Source organism: Cetorhinus maximus, chromosome 16 (genome assembly GCF_964194155.1).
Source record: "Cetorhinus maximus chromosome 16, sCetMax3.hap1.1, whole genome shotgun sequence".
Taxonomy (NCBI): Eukaryota; Metazoa; Chordata; class Chondrichthyes; order Lamniformes; family Cetorhinidae; genus Cetorhinus; species Cetorhinus maximus.
The window spans coordinates 105,420,393-105,446,258 of record NC_135894.1 but is presented as its reverse complement, the minus strand read 5'-3'; the positions used below and the strand labels follow the sequence as shown (position 1 = coordinate 105,446,258).

General features: G+C 46.0%; 1 protein-coding gene across 1 annotated transcript in view; it reads left to right on the top strand.

The window, feature by feature from the left end:
• The window catches only part of LOC144691913 (homeobox protein PKNOX1-like), a 124,129-nt gene that overhangs the window by 86,708 nt on the left and 11,555 nt on the right, over positions 1 to 25,866 (top strand). The window contains exons 6-7 of the mRNA XM_078560487.1: positions 14,297 to 14,429; positions 24,822 to 24,916. Of these exons, the coding sequence (XP_078416613.1) occupies positions 14,297 to 14,429; positions 24,822 to 24,916 (228 nt within the window). The remainder of the gene's footprint in view (positions 1 to 14,296; positions 14,430 to 24,821; positions 24,917 to 25,866) is intronic.

Sequence of the window (25,866 nt, the reverse complement as noted above, 5' to 3'; positions counted from 1 at the left end):
TTTGGCCCATTCCTGTGACCCCAGCAGCTCCAGCTCCACAGGCCGAGGAGGATGCCACTGTCACACAGCAGGACCCCGAAAGCAGGCCGGGGCCCTCCAGGTCTCAGCCCTCCAGAGGACACCAGTCAAGGTCATCACAGACAGGGCGTCACAGTCAGCAGGCTGCCTCCAACTCCACTGTGAATGACCGAGGAGCTCCAAGATGTACTGGCAGGGTTAGGAATGTTAAGAAGATTTTGTTGCACAGCCTGGGCATGCGTGTTAATCACTTGTACATAATGTTCACTATTGTCAGTAAACTCCCAAGAACATCTCCCTGTCTGTGGCTCCTTGTTCTGATGAGCAGTGTTCTTGTCACTCAGATGTGAAACCTTTCTGCACAAAGATAAAAGGCAGGGTGTCTCAGTCCAGGGCCTCTTCCCTCTGATCTGTGCACCTTCAGATCAAAGTGATGGTCCAGCCTCGCACTCCCGGGACACATTACTGATGCCTGCACCTCGGCGGCGCTGGTCGCTGCTGCCACAATGTAGTGGGCAGGCGCCACAGGGTTCTGCCATTCTCTCTGTGTGCTTTCAGCACCTTTTTAAGGAGGGGCTGGCCCCCCATCTCTTCAATATCTGTGACCAGTGATGCTGTGCTCCTGAAGTGGTCAGGTGCTGAAGACCGACAAAGGATCAGATGCTTTTAAAGTTTCATGGCTGAGTCTCTATGATTATGACCACAGAGCGCAAGCGAGCTGCCCTCAGTCAGACAGGAGTCAGACATTCTCAGAAGCTATGTGAAGATCTATGGAGTGTCCTCACTGCATGTCGTCATTATTCTCCTGCAGTCGAGGGACCATTAGGGCCTCTGCTGCATCTCCATGACAGGAGCGTTCTCACAGAGGGTATGTGCATTGTCTAAGCCTAGAGTTAAACATTCATAGATGCAATGCAAGGATCTATGGGGTCTCCTCACTGCATGCCGTCATCATCCTCCACAAATCTAGCAGCCAAGAGGGCCTCCCGAGCGCGCCTGCCTCACCTGGCCAGTCCGATGGCCTCATCAAGGACCTCCTCACTCTCATCACCGTTGAAGTCCTTTTCATCAGAGGAGACCTCCAACTCCTCCATCTTCCCCTCAGTCAGTTCCTTCCCCATTGCAGCGCCAGGTTGTAAACGGTGCAGCAGGTGACGATGATGGGTGACACCCTCTGCGGACTGTATTGCAGGGCTCCACCAGACTTGCCCAAGCACCGGAACCTCATCTTCAGCATCCCGATGGTTTGCTCCACCAAGTTGTGAGCTGCAGCATGATCCTCGTTGTACCTCGTCTCTGCTGCAGCCTGAAGCCGCCGCATGGGTGTCCTCAGCCACATCCTCTGCGGGTAGCCCTTGTCCCCGAGGGATCCACCTTACAGCCTCCGTGGACCCTGGAAGGTGTCAGGGATCTGTGACCGGCTGAGAATGTAGGAGTCATGCACACTCCCTGGAAACCACGTGCAGACCTGCAGGATGCGTTCATGGTGGTTGTTCACCAGCTGCACATTCAGCGAATGGAATCCCTTAAGGCTAACATAGTTGACTGCATGTTGCGACAGAGATCTGAGCGCAGTCAATGGCACCCTGCACCTGTGGAAAACCTGAGTTCTGGGCAAATTCAATCGCTTTTGCATCCTGGCTGTCCTGGTCCCTGGCGATATGCACAAAGATGGCAGAACCCTTAAAGGAGCCACTGGTGTAGAAATTGAGTGCCGTTGTCACTTTCACAGCCACTGGCAGTGGATGCTCTCCATCTCCTCGTGGCGCCAAATCCTGCAGTATCTGGCAGATGTGACTGACCAGTTCCCTAGACATGTGCAGTCTTCGGTAACACTGGTTGTCGGACATCTGCAGGAATGAAAGGCGGCACCTATAGACCCTGGGTCTAGCTAGGCGGCGACCAGCGATGGCTCGCTGTGAATCTTCGGCGGCGTGTGCGGGAGCCCCAGCCGCCTCTTCTTCCTGAGGGTGCTGCTCCTCCCTCTGCACAGCCAGGCGCCTCAGTTGCTCTCTTCTCCGTCGTCTCTGCTCTCTGTAGGCCACAAGGCAAACAGCTAGTTCGCCAGGCTCCATGATGCTGATGTACTCCTCCTGCAGGATGAAAGAGAGAGAGACACGTGGGTTAGCTTGAGTGTACTAAGAGCCTGTCCTGGTTAGGTCTGAAGGCCCCTTAACGCATCCCGGAAAGTGCTAAACGCCAGTTGGATGGCCAGAGTTTAGTGCGCTGCATGTTTGCCCGAAACCCCACCTTCCTCCGCCCCACTCCACCTGACCGATTGGCAGCAGCTTTGCCCATTGGACCTCATGTTGTGCTCTCAGCTCAGTCACAGACATTCTCCTAACCCGCACTGTAAAGCTGCACTGTTAGCTTGAACCATGGGGGAGACTGGTCCAAACTGGGATGATGACATTGCAAGGGGCTGTGAGCGTCTCCAGCAGTGACTGCTCCATGACCAGCTTTAGCAATGAGACTGTACAACGTGCCCAGTTGTCCAGCTGATCTGCAGTCCAATAAAACGCTCATTAGTTTATAGTCTGTGCCCGAGGGGCGAAAAGCTCTGGAGCACTTGGTGGCACTTTGATGCCTCTGCGTTGCTTGAGTGGGCAGAGAAGCTTGAGGCCCGATTCCAATCATATCGATGTGGCTGCGTCTGAACTGTCTCAACTGCAGAGGAATGGTCACTTTATACAAGGTGTCCCTAATGCGTGGCTGCTCCCCTCACCCACACTACCCCCCACCCCGCTTGTGCTTGTGTGCTACTTCAACAGCAGGGCAGCCTCTGCCCCCCCCACCCCCCACGTGCATCAACCTTGAAGTCCAACAGGTCTCCCTCGCGAGCGCTCTACACCATTACTGTGCACTCACCTCCAAGCTCTTCTCAAAGTTAAGCCCACCAAGTGCTCGCGTTTTATATACAGTTATGAAACATGTCGGTGTGATGTGGACGATCCAGCAGGGGGGATGAGTCCAGCGGGCTGGGCTTATAATATGTTGATGTATTACAATGAGATTCCCGACATTTGATGGCGGGAAACGCTGCCCGTCATCAACGGGCAGAGCGGGCAATCGCAAACTGGTTTCACAAAGCCGTGAAACTGATTTTTGGCCTTCTCACCATATTGTCCGCCACGCCACCGAACACACCTGATGTCAGCGGGCACAGACGATTCTGCCCATTAACTCTGTTTCTCTGTCCACAGATGCTGTCAGACCTGCTGCTGATGTATCTGAGATAGGTCATTATTCCCAGCAATCTTAGAACCATTAGAATTTATAAAGTAAAATGTGGCAATTCAGCCCATTATGTCTGTAACAGCTGTTTGTTAGAACAAATGGAAACTAAATCCACTCTGTCTCTTTGACCCTATATCTTCTTCTATTGTCAATCTTTATTCAATGTTACCTTAAAATATGCAGTTGTCTCAACCACTCCCTATGGCATAGAATTCTCTGCTCCTTGTGTAAAGCAACGTCTTCTAACTTCTCTGTTCACACCGTTATGATCCCAGTTGTTCTTATCATTGGATAAGTCAGATCCCAGAATGGAACCTGGCTTGATAGACCATAATTTTATTTTTCTTTTAACCGTGGAGAGTATTTACTGAATAGATTGACAGGAATCTGCTGTTAACTTTTTAACAAAACGATAAACATTTATTAGCCAAGAAACATTAATTATATTACACTAGGTAATTAACATTTGTGCCACACAAGTGCCAGGCAATGACTATCTCCAACAAGAGAGAATCTAACCATTGCCCCTTTACATTCAATGGCATTACCATCACTGAATCCTCCACTATCAACATCCTGGGGGTTACCATTGACCAGAAACTAAACTGGACCAGCCATATAAATACTGTGGCTACAAGAGCAGGTCAGTGACTAGGAATCCTGTGGCAAATAACTCATCTCCTGACTCCCCAAAGCCTGTCCATCATCTACAGGGCACAAGTCAGGAGTGTGATGGAATACTCCCCACTTGCCTGGATGAGTGCAGCTCCCACAACACTCAAGAAGCTTGATACCGTCCAGGACAAAGCAGCCCACTTGATTGGCACCCCATCCACAAACATTCACTCCCTTCACCACCGACGCACAGTAGCAGCAGTGTGTACCATCTACAAGATGCACTACAGGAATTCACCAAGGCTCCTTAGACAGCACCTTCCAAACCCACGACCACTAACATCTAGAAGGACAAGGGCAGCAGATACATGGAAACACCACCACCTGGAAGTTCCCCTCCAAGTCACTCACCATCCTGCCTTGGAAATATATCGCCGTTCCTTCACTGTCACTGGTTCAAGATCCTGGAACTCCCTAACAGCACTGTGGGTGTACCTATACCACATGCAGCGGTTCAAGAAGGCAGCTCACCATCACTTTCTCAAGGGTAACTAGGGATGGGAAATAAATGCTGGCCCAGCCAGCGAAGCCCACATCCTGTGAATGAATAAAAAATAGAAAGATTTTCAATATAGACTCCAAGAGAACAAATGATTAAAAGTCATTCTCTTTTACCCCAGCAATAATCTTTATAGATTTCAGTGAAGCTGTACCACTATCTCCACACCAAGGGTAGAGCTGGTTCAGTTTCAAAGAGATTCTGTTCCACAATTGTTATCTCCCTTGTGATATCCAGATAACTCACTCTAAATTCACTATTACTTTAACTTTAAAGCAATACAAAGGAGTTCCTTAATAGTCTGGCAGCATTTCCAGCTAGAGGGAGAAACTTATGGCAGAATCATTGCACTAAGTGTGGTAACGGGCGTGAAAAAGGACATTTTACCCGCCGGCCACAGTGGTGGGGTTTTGCGCCATACCGTCCATTTCCCGCCTCATTAATCTTGCAGCCACAGGAAATATGCCAACTTGTTGATGGGCAGCCTCTGAATTGCCCACCAGACCATTACCTCACCGTTCCCTCACTCTGGCTACCATAACTAAACTGCAGCCGCGCACACAGTTCTCAGTGCTTGAAGCCCAGGACTGCTCCAGTAAAGACATGGCCCTGAAAGCCAAGAGTTCAGTTACTTGTCACTGGAATGCCTTTTGGAGTCTCGCTGTGATGCCCTGCATCCTGACTATGTCCGCAGGAGGCCCAGCAATCTCACCATTCCAGCTTGGTAGGTGATGGCAGTGGTGGTCATGCCAACACTGCACAGAAGAGGATGGCCATCCAGTGCAGAAAGAGGATGAATGATCTCACCCATTCCACCAGAGTAAGGCAACCATCTCATCACTCTAAACTCACACACTCACAAGCCCATCACACATTCACTGGCACCTCACTCACTGCCAGCTCAAGGGATATCACCATTCATTCTCTCACACACACTCTCACATCTTCATTTGGCCTCATCTGCTCTGGAGACTGCCTCCTTAGCCCTCTTGAGGCTTCTAGCATAGATCAAAATGCCCGCACACACAGCCTGGGATACCCCCCTTTCCCAATATAGCCCTCATTCTGCAGCCTCTTTCCTTGCCCGAGGCCACTTCTCCCCCTTCCCCAAGCAAGCCTTAGCTTTGCAGCTGTTGAAAATTCACCCCGTTTTACGGCTGGTCTGGTAGGTAGAGACCTGCCCGTGAGCCTCCCTAACAGTGATGTGGTGCTGCCTGTGAAGCCTGGCGCTGATGACTGCGAGTGCTGCCTGAAGCAAGGTCGGCAAACAAACCTCAAAATCCCGAGCGAAGTGCAGCTCGCCTGGTGCACGTCGCTTATGTACAGTTGTGAAATGCGTTGGCATGATTCCCAGATTATCCAGCATTGGGGGATGATTCCAGCAAGCAGGGCTTATAATGAGTTGCTGAAGTATTGAAATTAGGTTCCTGATGTGCGGCTGTGGGAAACGTGGCCTACCATTGACAGGTCGAGCAGACGATCGCAAACTGGTTTGACTACAGCGTGAAAGTAATTTTTGGCCTTCTCGCCATACTGTCCACTCATGCCTGCCACCAATGGGAGCGGAAAATTCCACCCTTAGACTTTTCTGTCTTCACTTTGTAGTAAACTCATACCAACGGACTAACCTACTTTCTGTTCCTTCCTGTCTCTGTGTGTGTGTGTCTCTCTCTCCCTCTCTACTTTAGGTGATTGTTTAACTTCCCTGAACTACTAACCCCCTCAGTAACCCAGCGCTTCACTTTAAGTCGTAAAACCTCATTAAGAATGTATGTATACAAACAGGGCCTGCTCTGTCTCTGAGAAAACTCTAAACTGAAACCAATACCCAGGTTTCACCTTTCTTAACACAAATAAAAAATATAAATTAAACTTAAATCTATCTCTCATTCCTAACACCTACAGATGCAAACATAAATTGCTTAAAATTATCCGTAGTTCCTAACAACATCTCTCAGTGATGATGGTTTCACTGACTGCCCAACCAGAGGAAATACATTTACCCTATTCACCCTATCAAATCTGTTCATAAATTTAAGAACCTCTCTTAAGCCTTCGCTGTACTGAGAAAAATACTCTCGGTTACTCAAGTCTATTCTCTTAATTATAGTTTCTTCCCCCTGGTGAATCTGTGCTGTATGTTCTCTGTAGAAAGGATACTCTGTGAGTTAACTGTTGCCTTGCATAAATTTATTATCCCTTTGCTCTCATGTACTATGCTATTGTTTATAAAGCCCACAATGTGATTGGGGTTTGTTCTGGTTTTATCGATACATGCTTCCAATTTCAAGGAATTCTGTGTTTAAAACCTCAAGTATCTGTTCACTTACACTGTGCAGCAACTTTCCCTTTGAATGTATGTTGCCATCCTTGCTCTTTGCACCCAAAGCACAGTACCTCATACTCCTGCTTTCTGTCTGCTTCTTTGGTTTTTAACTGTCCTCCTTGCAAATCACTTAAAGTCTGCTAATAATACAAAATGCAAGATTGTTCCTCCTATTTCAAAGTCCAAATTGTCTGACCCCTAGAATACAATACTTTAAGCCCATCTGCAATCCGAATACATCCATTTCTCAAATTATTTATTTCCTAACTATCAGCCAAACCTTTACTCCACAGTGCTACTTTCCAACTTGTACCATATGCCTGAATTATATTCCTTTTTATCCATCTGATCATTTCCAAAAACTCTTATTTATCAAACATGACTTGCCTTTAAGCAAAGGACTTCAATTATGTGAAGAGATGAAAGAAACTGGGGCTATTTTCCTTCAGGCAGAGAAGATTAAGAGAAGATTTGACAGAAATATTCTGAATAATGAAGGGTTTGATAGAGTAAATAAGGAGAAACTGTTTCCACTGACAGGGGAATCGGTAACCAGGGAACACAGATATAAGGTAATTGGCAAAAGAACAGGAAGGAAGATGAGAATTTTCTTTATATGGTGAATCGTGTTGAGTAAAAAAAGATGGAAGCAGATTCAATAGTAACTTTTAAAAGGGAATTAGATAAATACTTAAAAGGGAAAAAATTGCAGGACTTTGGGGAAAAGAGCAGGAGGAGTGGGACTAATTGGATACTAGTCGCTCTTTCAAAGGGCCAGCACAGGCACGATGGGCTGAATCCAACCTTTTGCGTTGTATCCTTCTGTAGTTCAAAAGCAGATCTGTGTTAGCTGTTCTTGATTTCTAAATGCTCACTAATTGGATCCCAAATAATGGATTAAGTGTCTGCTGAAAACCGATATCAGGCTAACGATGTTGTTCCTCGGTTTATTCTTTAGTCGCTTCTTGGATAGAGATGTTCATTTAATTTATTCCCCACCCAACCAGCACCCCTGCGTGCCCCCCCTCCATTGCCTAGAAAGACAAGGGTAGCAGGCACATGGGAACACCGCCACCTGGAAGTTCCCCTCCGAGCCATTCACCATCCTGACTTGGAAATATATCGCCATTCCTACACTATCATCAGATCAAAATCCGGGAACTCTCTTCCTAAAGCATTGTTCTAGGCAATTGGGGAGGGGTGGTTAGTGAACATTTAGAAATCAAGAACAGCTAACACAGATCTGCTATTGAACTACAGAAGGATACAACGCAAAAGGTTGGATTCAGCCCATCGTGCCTGTGCTGGCCCTTTGAAAGAGTGACCAGTATTCTAAAGCAATGTGCACAGGGACTGTGGCAGTTCAAAAAGGCGGCTGACCACCACCTTCTCAAGGGCAACTTGGGATGGGTGATAAATGCTGGCCCAGCCAACAACGCCCTTATCCCATGAAAGAATAAAAAAAACCTGCAACTCAATTAAATAACCGGAACAAAAACCATTTTGGATGTTCCTCCTTTATACTGTTCCTATAATCAGTACTTATTGTTTATTTTGGCCAATTGACTATCAGGAGTTGAGCCTATATTCTTCCTTCTCTGGGCATATCTGTTCTCTTGTTGCATAGTATAGAAGCTGCAGGTCTTTTTGTTGCGTACCTGAATTACCTGGTTAATTGGTGAGCTAATGGCGGTCTTACTTAGACCTTTCCCTTGGCACATGAGGCAGACAAACACACATTTATGTCTGTTTCCATGGCTAGTTCTTTTCCTGGAACAGGTCACCAGAGGCTGTAGCTTGAAGGATGCCACTCCACATCAAGCATGGCTGACCAGGAGACTCTTTCTGCCTGCCATTGGCATATCAGAAGGATTTGCAGGTTGGTAATCAACCTGTTTGGCCACATTATGAATGCTCCTCCTGTGGCCTTCAAGTTGGACTTGAACCCACAGCTTCTGTCTCAGAGGGAGGGACGCTACCACTGTGCCACAAGACCTCTGCCAATGGCAGTAGTGTGAGAGAAAATCACTGGAGCTGTTCAATAATCTGCTGAGTGCAGGGTACAGGTAGAAAATACAGGTAAATGGATTACCCAATTCACAAAATTTAGAACAAATTTTGTGTGACTCTGCTAACTCTAAACACTTAATGAAAGGGCTGCAAATTTGGGTTTTCCCTGGATACTAGACTGGGTCCACTTGCTCCCTTCAGTGGTTTGAGCGCCTTTTATAAGAAACGTTGTCAAACAACCCTATTTTTGTTATATAATAGTGTGCTCTGGGAGGGGAGGGATAACACCTCAGTGATTTTAACTTTTTACCCATGGAAGACACTTGAGCAGACAAAGGTTGATATGAATTGTTTAATTTTATAACATCTGAACTTGTAAAACAACAATTTTGAGTGGATTCATTTACCTCTATCAATACCACATATCCTTGCCAAATAATAATTAACATATTATGCTTGCCCACAACACTGGGTCATTTTGACCCAGCAGAGTAGCTGCAATATGTTCTTGGCAATGAACCCTGCTGGACTCAAATTAATAGAGCTGTGACAGCAATGGGTGGGAATGCACTAGAATGTCAAACTAGCTCTCAATGTTTGCAGCATGCTGCTTCAGTGCGGAAGCCTGCTCTTAATCTATATTTACCAGCCCTAGGCCCCTGTGAATTTAACCCCTTGAACTAAGTTTATCTCTGAAGTACAATTTCTAACATTGTGCCTAGATAGAATCATAGAAAATAGGAGCAGGAGGAGGCCATTCGGCCCTTCAAGCCTGCTCCGCCATTCATTATGATCATGGCTGATCATCCAACTCAATAGCCTGCTCCCGCTTTCCCCCCATACCCTTTGATCCCTTTTGCTCCAAGAGTTGTATCTAACTCCTTCTTGAAAACATACAATGTTTTGGTCTCAACTACTTTCTGTGGTAACGAATTCCACAGGCTCACCACTCTCTGGATGAAGAAATTTCTCCTCGTCTCAGTCCTGAATTGTCTCCCCCATATCCTCAGACTGTGACCCCTGGTTCTGGACTCCCCCACCATCGGGAACGTCCTTCCTGCATCTACCCTGTCTAGCCCTGTTAGAATTATATAGGTTTCTATGAGATCCCCTCTCATTCTTCTGAACTCCAGCGAATATAATCCTAACCAACTCAATCTCTCCTCATATGTCAGTCCCACCATCCCAGGAAACAGTCTGATAAACCTTCGCTGCACTCCCTCTATAGCAAGAACATCCTTCCTCAGATAAGGAGACCAAAACTGTACACAATATTCCAGGTGCGGTCTCACCAAGGCCCTGTATAATTCCCTTTCATAAATCCATGCTGACTCTGCCCAATTCTGCCACTGTTTTCCAAGTGCTCAGCTATTAAATCTTTTATAATGGACTGTAGAATTTTCCCCACTACCAACGTCAGGCTGACTGGTCTATAATTCCCTGTTTTCTCTCTACCTCCCTTTTGAAATAGTGGGGTTACATTAGCCACCCTCCAATCTGTAGGAACTGTTCCAGAGCCTATAGAATCTCGGAAGATGACCACCAATGCATCCACTATTTCTAGGGCCATTTCCTTAAGTACTCTGGGATGTAGCTTATCAGGCCCTGGGGATTTATCGGCCTTCAATCCCATCAACTTCCCAATACCATTTCCCTACTAGCACTGATTTCTTTCAGTTACTCCTTCTCACTAAACCTTGTTTGCCCCAACATTTCTGGTATGTTATTTGTGTCCTCCTTTGTGAAGACAGAACCAAAGTATGTATTTAGTTGGTCAGCCATTTCTTTGTTCCCCATTATAAATTCCCCTGTTTCTGACTGTAAGGGACCTACATTTGTCTTCACCAATCTTTTTCTCTTCACATTCCTATAGAAACTTTTACAGTCAGTTTTTATGTTCCCTGCAAGCTTACTCTCGTACTCTATTTTCCCCTTCTTAATCAATCCCTTGGTCCTCCTTTGCTGAATTCTAAACTGCTCCCAATCCTCAGGTCTGTTGTCTTTTCTGGCCAATTTGTCTGCCTCTTCCCTGCATCTAATACTGTCTCTAATTTCCCTTGTAAGTCATGGTTTGGCCCCTTGTCCTCACTTATCACCGCACCAGCCTCCGCATTCAAAGGATCATCCTCCGCCATTTCCGCCAACTCCAGCATGATGCCACCACCAAACACATCTTCCCTTCACCCCCCCGGCGGCATTCCGCAGGGATCGTTCCCTCCGGGACACCCTGGCCCACTCCTCCATCACCCCCTACACTTCAACCCCCTCCCACGGCACCTTCCCATGCAATCGCAGAAGGTGCAACACCTGCCCCTTTACTTCCCCTCTCCTCACCATCCAAGGGCCCAAACACTCCTTTCAAGTGAAGCAGCATTTCACTTGCACTTCCCTCAATTTAGTCTACTGCATTCATTGCTCCCAATGCGGTTTCCTCTACATTGGAGATACCGAACGCAGACTGGGTGACCGCTTTGCAGAACACCTTCGGTCTGTCCGCAAGCATTACCAGACCTCCCTGTCGCTTGCCATTTCAACACTCCACCCTGCTCTCATGCCCACATGTCCGTCCTTGGCCTGCTGCATTGTTCCAGTGAAGCTCAACGCAAACTGGAGGAACAGCACCTCATCTTCTGACTAGGCACTTTACAGCCTTCCGGACTGAATATTGAGTTCAATAATTTTAGATCATGAACTCTCTCCTCCGTCCCCACCCCCTTTCCGATTTCCGCCCCCCCCTTTTTATTTTTATTTTTTTTCCAATAATTTATATAGATTTTTTTTTCCCACCTATTTCCATTATTTTTAAATGTATTTCCATCCATTGTTTTATCTCTACCTTTTAGCCTTTTTCGATTCCTTCACCCCACCCCACCCCCACTTGGGCTATCTGTACCTTGTCTGTCCTGCTTTCTACCCTTAATTAGCACATTCCTTAGATAATATCAACACCTTCAACACCTCTTTCTCCTTTTGTCTGTGACATCTTTTGGTTATTTCCAGCTATCACTGGCCCTCTATCCAGCTCTACTTGTCCCAACCTCCCCCCACCCTTAAACCAGCTTATATTTCACCCCTTCTCTATTTTTAATTAGTTCTGTTGAAGAGTCATGAGGACTCGAAACGTCAACTGTGTTCCTCTCCGCCGATGCTGCCAGACCTGCTGAGTTTTTCCAGGTATTTTTGTTTTTGTTTTGGATTTCCAGCATCTGCAGTTCTTTGCTTTTACCCCTATCCAGCTCTTCTTGTCCCACCCCTCCTTAAACCAGCTTTTATTTCACCTCTCTTCTATTTTTACTTAGTTCTGTTGAAGGGTCATTCGGACTCGAAACGTTAACTGTATTCCTCTCCGCAGATGCTGCCAGACCTGTTGAGTTTTTCCAGGTATTTTTGTTTTGGTTTGGCCACCTTTCCTGTTTTCCTTTTGTACCAGACAGGAATAAACAATTGTTGCAGTTCACCCATGCGCTCTTTGAATGTTTGCCATTGCCTATCCACCGTCATCCCTTTAAGCAACATTTCCCAATCCATCATAGCCAACTCGCGCCTCATACCATCGTAGTTTCCTTTATTAAGATTCAGGACCCTAGTCTCAGAATCAACTACGTCACTCTCCATCTTGATGAAGAATTCTATCATTTATGGTTGCTCATCCTCCAAGGGGCCTCGCACAACTAGATTGCCAATTATTCCTTTCTCATTACCCAATACCCAGTCTAGGATGGCCTGTTCTCTAGTTGGCTGCTCAACGTATTGGTCCAGAAAACCATCCCATATACACTCCAGGAATTCCTCCTCTACAGTATTGTTACTAGTTTGATTTGCCCAATCTATATGCAGATTAAAGTCACCCATAATTACAGATGTTCCTTTATTACATGCATCTCTAATTTCCTGTTTCAGGCCATTCCCAACATCACCACTACAGTTTTGGGGTCTATATACAATCCCCACTAACGTTTTTTGCCCCTTAGTGTTTCTCAGCTCTATCCATACAGATTCCACATTGTAGGAGCTAATATCTTTCCTCACTATTGCGTTAATTTCCTCTTTAACCAGCAATGCAACTCCACCAACTTTTCCTTTTTGTCTGTCCTTCCTAAATACTGAATACCCCTGGATGTTCAGTTCCCATCCCTGGTCACCCTGCAGCCATGTCTCCGTAATCCCGTCTATATCATACCTATTTACATCTATTTGTACGGTTAATTCATCCACTTTATTGCGAATGCTCCTCGCGTTAAGGCACAAAGTCTTAAGGCTTGTCTTTTTAACAGTACTTGTCCCGTTCCCACTATTTTTCACTGAGGCCCTGTTTGATTCTTGCCTTTGATTTCTCTGACTATCACTTTTCTTATTCCCCTTTCTGGCTTTTGCTCTTGTCCTTGATTCCCCCTCCTCTGACTCCTTGCATAGGTTCCCATCCCCCTGCCATTTTAGTTTAAACCCTCCCCAACCGCTCTAGCAAATAATCCCCCCAGGACATCGATCCCGGTCCTGCCCAGGTGTAACCCGTACAGTTTGTACTGGTCCCACCTCCCCCAGAACCGGTCCCAATGCTCCAGGAATCTGGAACCCTCCCTCTCACACCATCTCTTCAGCCACGTATTCATCCGATATATCCTGCTATTTCTACTCTGACTAGCACGTGGCACTGGTAGTAATCCTGAGATCACTATCTTTGAGGTCCTACTTTTCAACTTATTCCTAACTCCCTATATTCTGCTTTTAGGACCTCATCCCTTTTTTCACCTATGTCGTTTGTACCAATGTGGACCACGACCACCCTCCCCCTTCAGAATGTCCTGTAGCCGCTCTGAGACATCCTTGACCCTAGCACCAGGGAGGCAACATACCATCCTGGAGTCTCGTTTGCGGCCACAGAAATGCCTATCTATTCCCCTTACTATTGAATCCCTATAACTATTGCATTCCCACACTTTTTACTCCTCCCCTGTGCAGCAGAGCCAACCGCGGTGCAACGAATTTGGCTGCTGCTGCTTTCCCCTGAGAGGCCATTCCCCCCAACAGTATCCAAAGTGGTATATCTGTTTTGCAGATCTCCTGTGGCAGCTGTGTGTATGCACTGCAGCACCTCACCTAGGCATCTTCAGCAGCAGCTTCCTAACCCACGACCTCTATCACCTAGAACAAGGGCGGCAGATGCATCGAAACACCACCACCTGCAAATTCCCCTCCAAGTCACTCACTATCCTGACTTGGAAATATATCACCGTTCCTTCACTGTCGCTGGGTTAAAATCCTGGAACTCCCTCCCTAACAGCACTGTGGGTGTACCTACACCACATGGACTGCAGCAGTTCAAGAAGGCAGCTCACCACCGCCTTCTCAAGGGCAATTAGGAATGGGCAATAAATGCTGGCCCAGTCAGTGACACCCACATACCATGAAAGAAAAAAAATGCCAGAAATCCCAAAATACAACAGTGACCAATTACAGCAGTTCAGGGTTTGAAAATGAAATTAATTACCATTTTTAATCTGCTTTTCTTTTGCCAAAATGTTCTCCACTAGCTTCCTGTTCAGAACACAACCATCACCACCTTACCTGGTACCATCAGTCCTCAGGGAATCGTAGTTCCTGCCTCGGCTTTGCAGCAGGGAAATGTCACAGTGACAACAGTAAACCCTACTCAAGTTGTAACAGGTACGTGAGTCATTATAAACAGGTATCACATGGGTCATGAGCTCAAATCCCACCTTGGAATGTCTGTTTGTCCAACATCCAGTAAAGAATGAGCAAAAACTTCCTCTAACTCAATATTGGTCAAAGCCACTATCTTTTGTCTCCTAAGCGCCAACTGCATTCCTCTCCCTGACCCCTGTCTGAGGCTGAACCAGACTGTTTGGAACCTTGGTGTCCTACCTCAGCCTGAGGTGAGCATCTGGCCCCATATCCTTTCCATCATCAAGACTGCCACTTCCACCCCTGTAACAACGTCAATCTGTGCCCCAGCCTCAGCTCAACTGCTGCTGAAGCCCTTACCTTTTGTTACACTCCGACTTGACAATTCTAACCATTGCCAAGCTGGCCTCCCATTTTCCACGCTCTGTAAACTTCAGCTCATCCAAACATCTTCTACATGTATCCTAACTCTCACTAAGTTCTGTTCACCTATCACCCTTGTGCTCACTGACCTACATTGACAGCCAGTCCAGCAGCTCCTCAGTTTTAAAATTCTTCATCCTTGTTTTCAAATCCCTCTATGGCTTTGCATATTCTGTATCTTTGTAGCCTCCTCCAACCCTCCAAGATACCTGGGATGGATTTTATGGGGCCCTGTGGTCCCGCCACCACCTCCCCACCCAGCTAAAAACTTGGGGTGTGGGGTGGGGAGCCCTGCCTACACTCCTGATGTCTGCCCCACAGCAGTTTAATGCAGGGAGGATGTCCTTGCATTAGAGATCTACCTGAGAGAGCTGCCGGCAAATCAAATGGGCAGCAGCTCTGTCGTCCCAGCACCGCCACTGGGAGTGGTGGCCATTTCTGGGACTACATGCTGGCCCACCACACCAAGAAGCCCATGTAAATGTGGGGTCAGGCAGTCTCACCAAGGCCTGCTAACCTGTTCTGGTGAGGGGAGTGGGGAGGCAATGGGGTTAGGATTAGAGTGGGTACGACTCTGGTGGTGGGGAGGGGTGTGGTGTTGTGCCTCACAAAGGAGGCCCCCCACCCTTGCCTGACATCAGCTCATGCAGCTGAAGTTGTCAGGCTACTTGCTTGGCATGGCTCTCTCCCCACCACGGGTGAAATACTGATGGCAGCAGATGAGGCCCCCTGGCTACTTAAGGACCTTAATAGGCCTAAGGGCCCGATTCCTCCCCCACCCGCTGTAAGATATTTGTCAGACCTGGGGTGGGTGGATAGACAGTGGGAAGGCCATCTGCTGGATTTTATATGCCTCCCTGCCTTCAAACCCGCTGGTGGGGGAGCGTATTATCCAACTCCAACATTAGTAACTGTGCCTTCAGCCATCAAGGCCTAAAGCGCCGGGATTTCCTCCCTAAATTTCTTGACTTCTCGTTCCTTCTTTAAGACACTCCTGAAAACCTACCTCTTTGACCAAGTAGGTCCTCTGACCTACTATCTCATGTGGCTTGGTGCCAAATTTTGGACATTAAATACTGCCTTGCCAATAAGCTTTCTTGATACCTTCAGAACAAGGGGAGCATTAAATGGCTGTTGTGCTAAAGGATTTGCATGTGACTGTAGGGTTCAAGAGGAATAATTTGAACTTGTGCAACAAGGTTTGAATCTTGCTTTTTCTGTTCAAATGTGTTACAACCTGTAGGATGAAATGCTATTAAAATTATAATCCAAGATTTTAAAAATTGGAAATGTTGAAAAACAAAAATAAAACTAGAAAGTCCTGTATTCATGTTTCAGCTGGAGAGCCATTGCCAGAAGGGATGTGGCCTGTTGGGGAATAGTTATACCTTCTGATTAAGGGTTCCTTCCACACATTTAAGTTTCTAGGCTTTATTTTATATGGGGCTGCACAGTCCCAGTGTATTTTTATTATTTCACTTACTCTAACTCCTACACTATACATTATACCTTTAAAATTCTAGCAAGAAATATGTCCATTATTTAAACCCTCATTCAGTTATCTACCAACAATAAAGTAAAATGGTGCATGTTTTAGTCACACTTCTGTCTCCATGTACTCCCTCAGAATAATAACTGATGAATACATATACTGACATAACATGGGGGCATAGCATGATAAAGTACAGTTATGTTACTGGACCAGTAATCCAGCTCTAAAAAAGGGTCATACCGACTCAAAATGTTAAGTGTTTCTCTCTCCACAGATGCTGTCAGACCTGCTGAGTTTTTCCAGCATTTTGTTTTTATTATAGCAATTCAGAAGCTTGAACTAATTTTTTTTAAGCATATATTTACTCAATGTTTTCCCTTTGGGGAATAGTGGGGAGGTGGTGGAAGGATTCCTGGGCTGATTATCAGCCTGTTGAACGGCATCATGAACACTCCTTCTGTGGCCAGCAAGTCCTGGCGTGGGATTTGAACCTGGTGTTTCTGGCCCAGAGTTGGGACACTACCATTGCACCACAAGGCCTCCATCCTGAACTAATGATTTGAAAACACGGGTTCAAATACCACCACCATAGCAGCATCTGGAGAATCTAAATTCAGTTACTTGAATAAATCTAGAATAAAAGGTTGGTGCTAGTAATGATGACCATGAAATTACCAGTTTGTTGCAAAAATCTGGTTCACTAATGTCCTTTAGGGAAGGAAATCTGTCGTCCTTACCTGGTCTGGTCTACATGTGACTCCAGACCCACAGCAATGTGGTTGACTCTTAACTGCCTCTGAAATGGCCGAGCAAATCACTTGGTTGCATTGAAGAATATGGCTCACCACCACATTCTCAAGGGCAATTGATGAACAATAAGAGCTGGCCTTACCAGAAACGCCTACATCCCATGAATGAGTAAAAAGAAATGCGCTACTAGTTCCTCTCTCAATTGCATCTCACTCCTGCCACACAGAAAAAGACAGAGTTAACGCGTGGAGTCCGTATGATTCTTTTTTAGAGCTCGGACTCAAAATTTTAAATTTTTTTCTCTCCGCAGACGCTGTTAGACCTGTTGAGTTTTTCCAGCATTTTCTGTTTTTGTTTCAGAATCCCAGCATCCGCAGTATTTTGTTTTTATCTTAGCCATTCCTGACCTTCCCCACCTCATTCTCACAGCCAGTCATACCTGTTCAATTCCCATCTGACATTGTTCCCCTTCCCAGTAAAGTGCCCACCATATTTCCCAAATCTCTGCTTCGTTCCAAATCCACACCTACATATTTCACACCTTCTGCCACACAAACACCCACAATATCTCCCAGATTTACTCCCATTCTTATCAACCCCACTCAATCCCACCTTGTGATTGCCTTCCACCTCCTCCCAACCAACACATTCACCTCCACAGCAAAAAGTCATTCGGAAACTACTTCCAATGCAGTTTCACCAGTGATGTTGCTACTAACTCCCACCACAGCATCACACAGCACAAAATATATGCATAACATGCCAATACTAGCACCAAGACAAGACAATAAACATATACAAACCAAAAACAGCACCATTGTACAGATTACATACACCTGACTTGTCACTATCCATGAGCTGAGGTTCCTATTAAAAAACAATACTAGAACTAGATCATTCTACTGCTTTTTGCTGACTAACTTCAGCAACCTCTTAAATAACCTCTGTGTAACCCTCAAATTTGCTTAACAACAGTATTTGTGACCTTAAAGGAACTCGCTTTTTAAAAATATTTTATTGCCTGTGGGCGTCGCTGTCAAGGCCAGAATTTGCTGCCCTTCTCCAAGTGCCCTTGAATTGAGTGGCTTGCTAGGCCATTTCAGAGGGCAGTTAAGAGTCAACTCATGATTGTGGTTCTAGAGTCACGTGTAGGCCAGACCAGATATGCCAGGGGCATAGATTTAAGGTAAGGGGCAGGAGGTTTAGAGGGGATATGAGGAAGATTTCTTTTCAGCCAGAGGGTGGTGGGAATCTGGAACTCACTGCCTGAATGGGTGGTAGAGGCAGAAACCTTCATAACATTTAAGAAGTATTTGGATATACACTTGTGATGCCACAGCATACAAGGCTATGGGCCTAGTGTTGGAACATGGGATTAGAATAGTTAGGTACTTGTTTGACCGGCGCAGACTCGATGGGCCAAAGAGCCTTTTTCTGTGCTGTAGACCTCTATGACTGTATGACCATGACCAGGTAAGGACAGCAGATTTCTTTCCCTAAAGGACATTAATGAACCAGATAGGTTTTTATAACAATTGATGAGACTAGCTTTCAATTCCAGATTTTATTAATGAACATAAATTCCACTGGCTGCTGTGGTGGGATTTGAACCCTTGTCCCCAGAGCATTAGCCTGGACCTCTGGAGTACTAGTCCAGTGACATTACCACTACACCATCTCCCCCTGAAATGGATGGTCACGGGTGATAGAATAGTCTTGACCAAAGAAAATAGCTCGCCTTCCGACTTACCCAGAGTGGTGTCAACTGAAGATTTTGTGGTATACGTCTAAGGTTTAGGAACAGTGTGAGTGGATGATCCATCTCGGCCTCCTCCGAAGGTCCCCAGCATCACAGATGCCAGTTTTCAGTCAATTCGATTCACTCCACGTGATATCAAGAAACGGCTGAAGGCACCGGATACTGTAAAGGCTATGGGCCCTGACAATATTCTGGCAATAGTACTGAAGACTTGTGCTCCAAAACTTGCCATGCCCCGAGCCAAGCCGTTCCAGTACAGCTACAACACTGGCATCTACCCGGCAATGTGGAAAATTGCCCAGGTATGTCCTGTACATAAAAAGCAGGACAAATCCAACCCGGCCAATTACCACCCCATCAGTCTACTCTCCGTCATCAGGAAAGTAATGGAAGGGATCATCAACAGTGCTATCAAGCGGCACTTGCTTAGCAATAACCTGCTCACTGATACCCAGTTTGGGTTCCGCCAGGGCCACCCAGCTCCTGACCTCATTGCAGCCTTGGTTCAAACATGGACAAAAGAGCTGAACTCCCGAGGTGAGGTGAGAGTGACTGCCCTTGACATCAAGACAGCATTTGACCAAGTGTGGCATCAAGGAGCCCTAGCAAAACTGGAGTTAATGAAAACTCTCCACTGGTTGGAGTCATACCTAGCACAAAGGAAGATGGTTGTGGTTGTTGGAGGTCAGTCGCCTCAGCTCCAGGACATCACCGCAGGAGTTCCTCAGGGTAGTGTCCTCGGCCCGACCATCTTCAGCTGCTTCATCAATGACCTTCCTTCCATCATAAGGTCAGAAGTGGGGATGTTCGCTGATGATTGCACAATGTTCAGCACCATTCGCAACTCCTCAGACACTGAAGCAGTCCATGTCCAAATGCAGCAAGACCTGGACAATATTCAGGCTTGGACTGATAAGTGGCAAGTAACGTACGCACCACACAAGTGTCAGGCAATGACCATCTCCAACAAGAGAGAATCCAACCAACCATTGCCCCTTGATGTTCAGTGGCACTACCATCACTGAATCCCCCACTAACAACATCCTGGGGGGTTACTGTTGACCAGAAACGGAACTGGACTAGCCATATAAATACTGTGGCTACAAGAGCAGGTCAGAGGCTAGGAATCCTGCGGTGAGTAACTCACCTCCTGACTCCCCAAAGCCTGTCCACCATCTACAAGGCACAAGTCAGGAGTGTGATGGAATACTCCCCACTTGCCTGGATGAGTGCAGCTCCCACAACACTCAAGAAGCTGAACACCGTCCAGGACAAAGCAGCCCGCTTGATTGGCACCACATCCACAAACATTCACTCTCTCCACCACCGATGCAGAGTAGCAGCAGTGTGTACCATCTTCAAGATGCGCTGCAGGAACCCACCAAGTCTCCTTCGACAGCACCTTCGAAACCCACGACCACTACCATCTAGAAGGACAAGGGCAGCAGGTAGATGGGAACACCAACACCTGAAAGCTCCCCCCAGGTCACACACCATCCTGACTTGGAAATATATCGCCATTCCTTCACTGTCGCTGGGTCGAAATCCTGGAACTCCCTCCCTAATAGCACTGCGGGTGTACCTACACCACAAGGACTGCAGCGGTTCAAGAAGGCAGCTCACCCCCACCTTCTCAAAGGCAACTAGGGATGGGCAATAAATGCTGGCCCAGCCAGCGAAGCCCACATCCCGTGAATGAATAAAAAAAAAAGGTGCAGAAGGAGGTCATTCAGCCCTTAAGCCCATTCTACTATTCTGTTGATCATGGGTGATCTGTACCTCAACTGCATTTACCAACCTTTGATACCTTATGTGTCTGTCTGTTCATCAAACCTATCAGTCGATCGATCGATCTATGTATCTTCATTGTAAAGATTGCAGTTGACTCCCAGCAACCACAGGTTGGGGTGGCAGATTCTAGATTTCCAATCCCCTTTGTGTGAAGAAGCGCTTCCTAATTTCACCCCTGAGTTGCTTAGTTCTAATTTGAAGATTGTGTTCCATTCTGCTTCATTTCCCATATCTACCAACAATAAAGTATAATGATACATGTTTTATTAGCCTTAATTAGACTCCTCTTTTACCATCTAAATTCAAGGGACTACAAGCCTAGTCAAAGAAATCTGTCTTCATAATTTAGCCCTGTATTCTCTTTTATCATAGTGGTGAATCTCTACTGCACCCCTCCAAAGCCAATATAGGCTTCTTGAAGTGCGGTGCCCAGAATTGAACACTGTACATGAGATGGGAAGTGAACAAAACTGTACAAGTGTAGCATAATTCCCTCCCCTTTGTATTCCAGCCCCTGGAGATAAAGGCAAACATTCTGTTACATTTTTTGATGATGTTTTGTTCTGTCTGCTAATTTTTAGTGACCTGTGTATTTGAAAATTTACAATCTGCTAACCTCAGTAGGTCCTGTTTAAACAGCAGTAAAACTGAGGTACCTTAGTAGAGACAGGTCAGACTGCGGTATTGTTACAACATACTAGCACTTTGTGTGTTATGGTCTTACCCTCATTAAATAGCACATCATCTGGTTTCCCATCACCGCACTCAGTAAATTACATCAGTGCAAAGTAAAATCAAAACAAATATGTGAGGCAAGCATGATACTTGTTAGGAATTATCCGTTAGGCCAGCCAGAGGAATCACAAAATTGGAGATTTAAAATAATTGGGCAATTCAGGTTTTAAAGTTAAAAGCAAAATACTGCGGATGCTGGAAATCTGAAACAAAAACAAAAATAGCTGGAAAAACTCAGCAGGTCTGACAGCATCTGCAGAGAGGAACACAGTTAACATTTCGGGTCTGTATGACTCTTCATCAGGACTAAGGAAATATAGAAATGTGGTGAAATATAAGCTGGTTGAGTGGGGTGGGACCTGTAGAGCTGGATAGAGGGCCAGTGATAGGTGGAGGCAAAGAAGAGATTGCCAAAGATGTCATAGACAAAAGGACAAAGGGGTGTTGATGGTGGTGATATTATCAAAGGATGTGCTAATGGTGACATTAAGGGTAGAAAGCAGGACAAACAAGTGACAGATAGCCCTTGTCGGGGTGGGGTGGGGGGAAGGGGTCAAAATGGGTTAAATGGTGGAGATAAAACGATAGATCGAAATAAATTTAAAAATAATTGGGAAAAGAAAAATATATTCAAAAAAATTATAAATTATTGGAAAAATGTTAGGTCCGTGAAGGTCCCTTCCCTCCCCTTCCTTGACCTCTCTGTATCAATTTCTGGTGATAGACTGTCCACCAATATTCATTACAAGCCTACCGACTCCCACAGCTACCTCGTCTGCAGCTCCTCACACCCCGCTTCCTGTAAGGACTCCATCCCATTCTCTCAGTTCCTTCGCCTCCATCGCATCTGTTCTGATGATGCCACTTTCCAAAACAGTTCCTCTGACATGTCCTCCTTCTTCCCTTAATCGAGGCTTCCCACTCATGGTGGTTGACAGGGCCCTCAACCGTGTCCGGCCCATCTCCTGCGCATCTGCCCTCACTCCTTCCTCTCCCTCCCAGAACCATGATAGGGTCCCCCTTGTCCTCACTTATCACCCCACCAGCCTCCGCATTCAAAGGATCATCCTCCACCATTTCCGCCAACTCCAGCATGATGCCACCACCAAACATATCTTCCCTTCACCCCCCCTTGCGGAATTCCACAGGGATTGTTCCCTCCGGGACACCCTGGTCCACTCCTCCATCACCCCCTACACCTTAACCCCCTCCCATGGCACCTTCCCATGTAACCGCAGAAGGTGCAACACCTGCCCCTTTACTTCCCCCCTCCTCACCGTCCAAGGACCCAAATACTCCTTTCAAGTGAAGCAACATTTCACTTCCACTTCCTTCAACTTAGTCTACTGCATTCGTTGCTCCCAATGCAGTTTCCTCTGCATTGGAGAGACCAAACGCAGACTGGGTGACCGCTTTGCGGAACACCTTCGGTCTGTCCGCAAGCATGACCCAGACCTCCCTGTCGCTTGCCATTTCAACAAACCACCCTGCTCTCATGCCCACATGTCTGTCCTTGGCCTGCTACAATGTTCCAGTGAAGCTCAACACAAACTGGAGGAACAGCACCTCATCTTCCGACTAGGCACTTTACAGCCTTCCGAACTTAACATTGAGTTCAACAACTTCAGATCATGAACTCTCTCCTCCATCCCCACCCCTTTTCCGATCCCTCTTTTTCCAATAATTTATCATTTTAAAAAATATATTTTTCTTTTCCCACCTATTTTCAAATTTATTTCGATCTATCGTTTTATCTCCACCTACAGCCCATTTCGATCCCTTTCCCCCATCCCACCCCGACAAGGGCTATCTGTACCTTGTTTGTCCTGCTTTCTACCCTTAATGTCACCATTAGCACATCCTTTGATAATATCACCACCGTCAACACCCCTTTATCCTTTTATCTATGACATCTTTGGCAATCTCTTCTTTGCCTCCAACTATCACTGGCCCTCTCTCCAGCTCTACCTGTCCCACCCCACTCAACCAGCTTATATTTGACCACATTTCTATATTTCCTTAGTTCTGATGAAGCGTCATACGGACTCGAAACGTTAATTCTGTTCCTCTCCGTAGATGCTGTCAGACCTGCTGAGTTTTTCCAGGTTTTATAGGGATGGGGTTTGGTAGGGTAAATGCCTTTCACATAATTTTCTTATAATCTCTGTACCACTAGAACCCTGCCATTTTTGCAACTATTCCCATATTCTGAGCACAGACTGGGACCTGTGAAGACTTCCTGCCTTTTGAATCTTAAATTTGGCTAACTTGGTGCCATTGCTTCCATGTTGGAGTGTTTGTTGGGGGGGGTTGGACTTCCTTAGACACGCGCTTAGTCTGCTCACACTAACTCCTGTTTCTAATATTGAAAACCTGGAACAAAAACAAAAATACCTGGAAAAACTCAGCAGGTCTGGCAGCATCTGCGGAGAGGAGCACAGTTAACATTTCGAGTCCTCATGACTCTTCAACAGAACTAAGGAAAAATAGAAAAGGGGTGAAATATAAGCTGGTTTAAGGGTGGGAGGTGGGACAAGTAGAGCTGGATAGAGGGCCAGTGATAGCTGGAAATAACCAAAAGATGTCACAGACAAAAGGACAAAGAGGTGTTGAAGGTGGTGATATTATCTAAGGAATGTGCTAATTAAGGGTAGAAAGCAGGACAAGCAAGGTACAGATAGCCCTAGTGGGGGTGGGGTGAAGGAATCGAAATAGGCTAAAAGGTAGAGATAAAACAATGGATGGAAATACATTTAAAAATAATGGAAATAGGTGGGAAAAGAAAAATCTATATAAATTATTGGAAAAAACAAAAAGGAGGGGGAAAAATCAGAAAGGGGGTGGAGAGTGTTCATGATCTAAAATTGTTGAAATCAATATTCAGTCCGAAAGGCTGTAAAGTGCCGAGTTCTACCCTTAATTAGCACATTCCTTTAGATAATATCACCACCTTCAACACCTCTTTGTCCTTTTGTCTGTGACATCTTTTGGTTATTTCCACCTATCACTGGCCCTCTATCCAGCTCTACTTGTCCCAACACCGCCCCCCCCCACCCCACACACACTTGAATCAGCTTATATTTCATCCCTTTTCTATTTTTCCTTAGTTCTGTTGAAGGGTCATGCGGACTCGAAACGTTAACTGTGCTGGGTCGCTGTCTAAGACCTTTCTGCCACAGAGGGACTGGGAACTGTTTAGAGCCCCTCGGGCTGTACAGTTCAAAATGAATGTCTGCAAATGATTGTAATATTCATTGATTGTATTGATGCACCTCGTGATACATGTTGTAAAAGTTGAACCTGATTGTACTTTTGTAATGGTGGTTTTGAAATGGTTTGGAATGTTGTTCCAGATATTTTATGAATAAAGTATATTTTTCCAAAAAAAAAAAGAATTTTGTAAATTGAGGTTGTGTACAACAGAAAGATATTTGCCTTTTACCCTGTTCCTTTCATTCAATAGGTGGTGGGGCAGTTTATCAACCTGTTACCGTGGTTACACCTCAAGGCCAGGTAGTGACGCAAACACATGGCACAATACGTATCCAGAATGCACAGGTGGGTTTACAGCTTCATTTGACCAAGTGTGGCAACAAGGAGCCCTAGCAAAACTGGAGTCAATGGGAATCAGGGGGGGAAACTCTCCACTGGTTGGAGTCATACCTAGCACAAAGGAAGATAGTTGTGGTTGTTGGAGGTCAGCCATCTCAGCTCCAGGACAGCACCAAAATCTACAAGGCACAAGTCATGAGTGAGATGGAATATTCTCCACTTGCCTGATGAGTGCAGCTCCAACAACACTCAAGAAGCTTGATACCATCCAGGACAAAGCAGCCCACTTGATTGGCACCACATCCACAAACATTCACTCCCTCCACCGCCGATGGACAGTAGCAGCAGTGTGTACCATCTACAAGATGCACTGCAGAAATTCACTAAGGCTCCTTTGACAGCACCTTCCAAACTCACGATCACTACCACCTAGAAGGACAAGGGCAGCAGATAGATGGGAACACCACCATCTGGAAGTTCCCCTCCAAGCCACTCACCATCCTGACTTGGAAATATTTCACTGTTCCTTCACTGTCGCTGGGTCAAAATCCTGGAACTCTTTCCCTAACTGCACTGTGGGTGTACCTACACCACATGGACTGCAGTGGTTCAAGAAGGCAGCTCAGCACCACCTTCTCAAGGGCAACTAGGGATGGGCAATAAATGCTGGTCTAGACAGCGAAACCTACATCCCTTGAACAAATAAAAAAATTGTGTTGCATAATGAGAGGGAGCTAGTCATGAGTGACAATGTCATAAAGCAACATGTAGAAATTATGGAATGGTAATTATTTAGCTTTGTAACATTTCAGCTGCTAGGATTGTTAACTATGTAGAGCTCTAGCTCAAGAACAAACATAATAAATATGACACACAACTAACTAGAAAAACTTCACACCACATCCCACACTGTACAGGCTGGTTACACTGATACCCAGAACAACCAGTTGCACGGT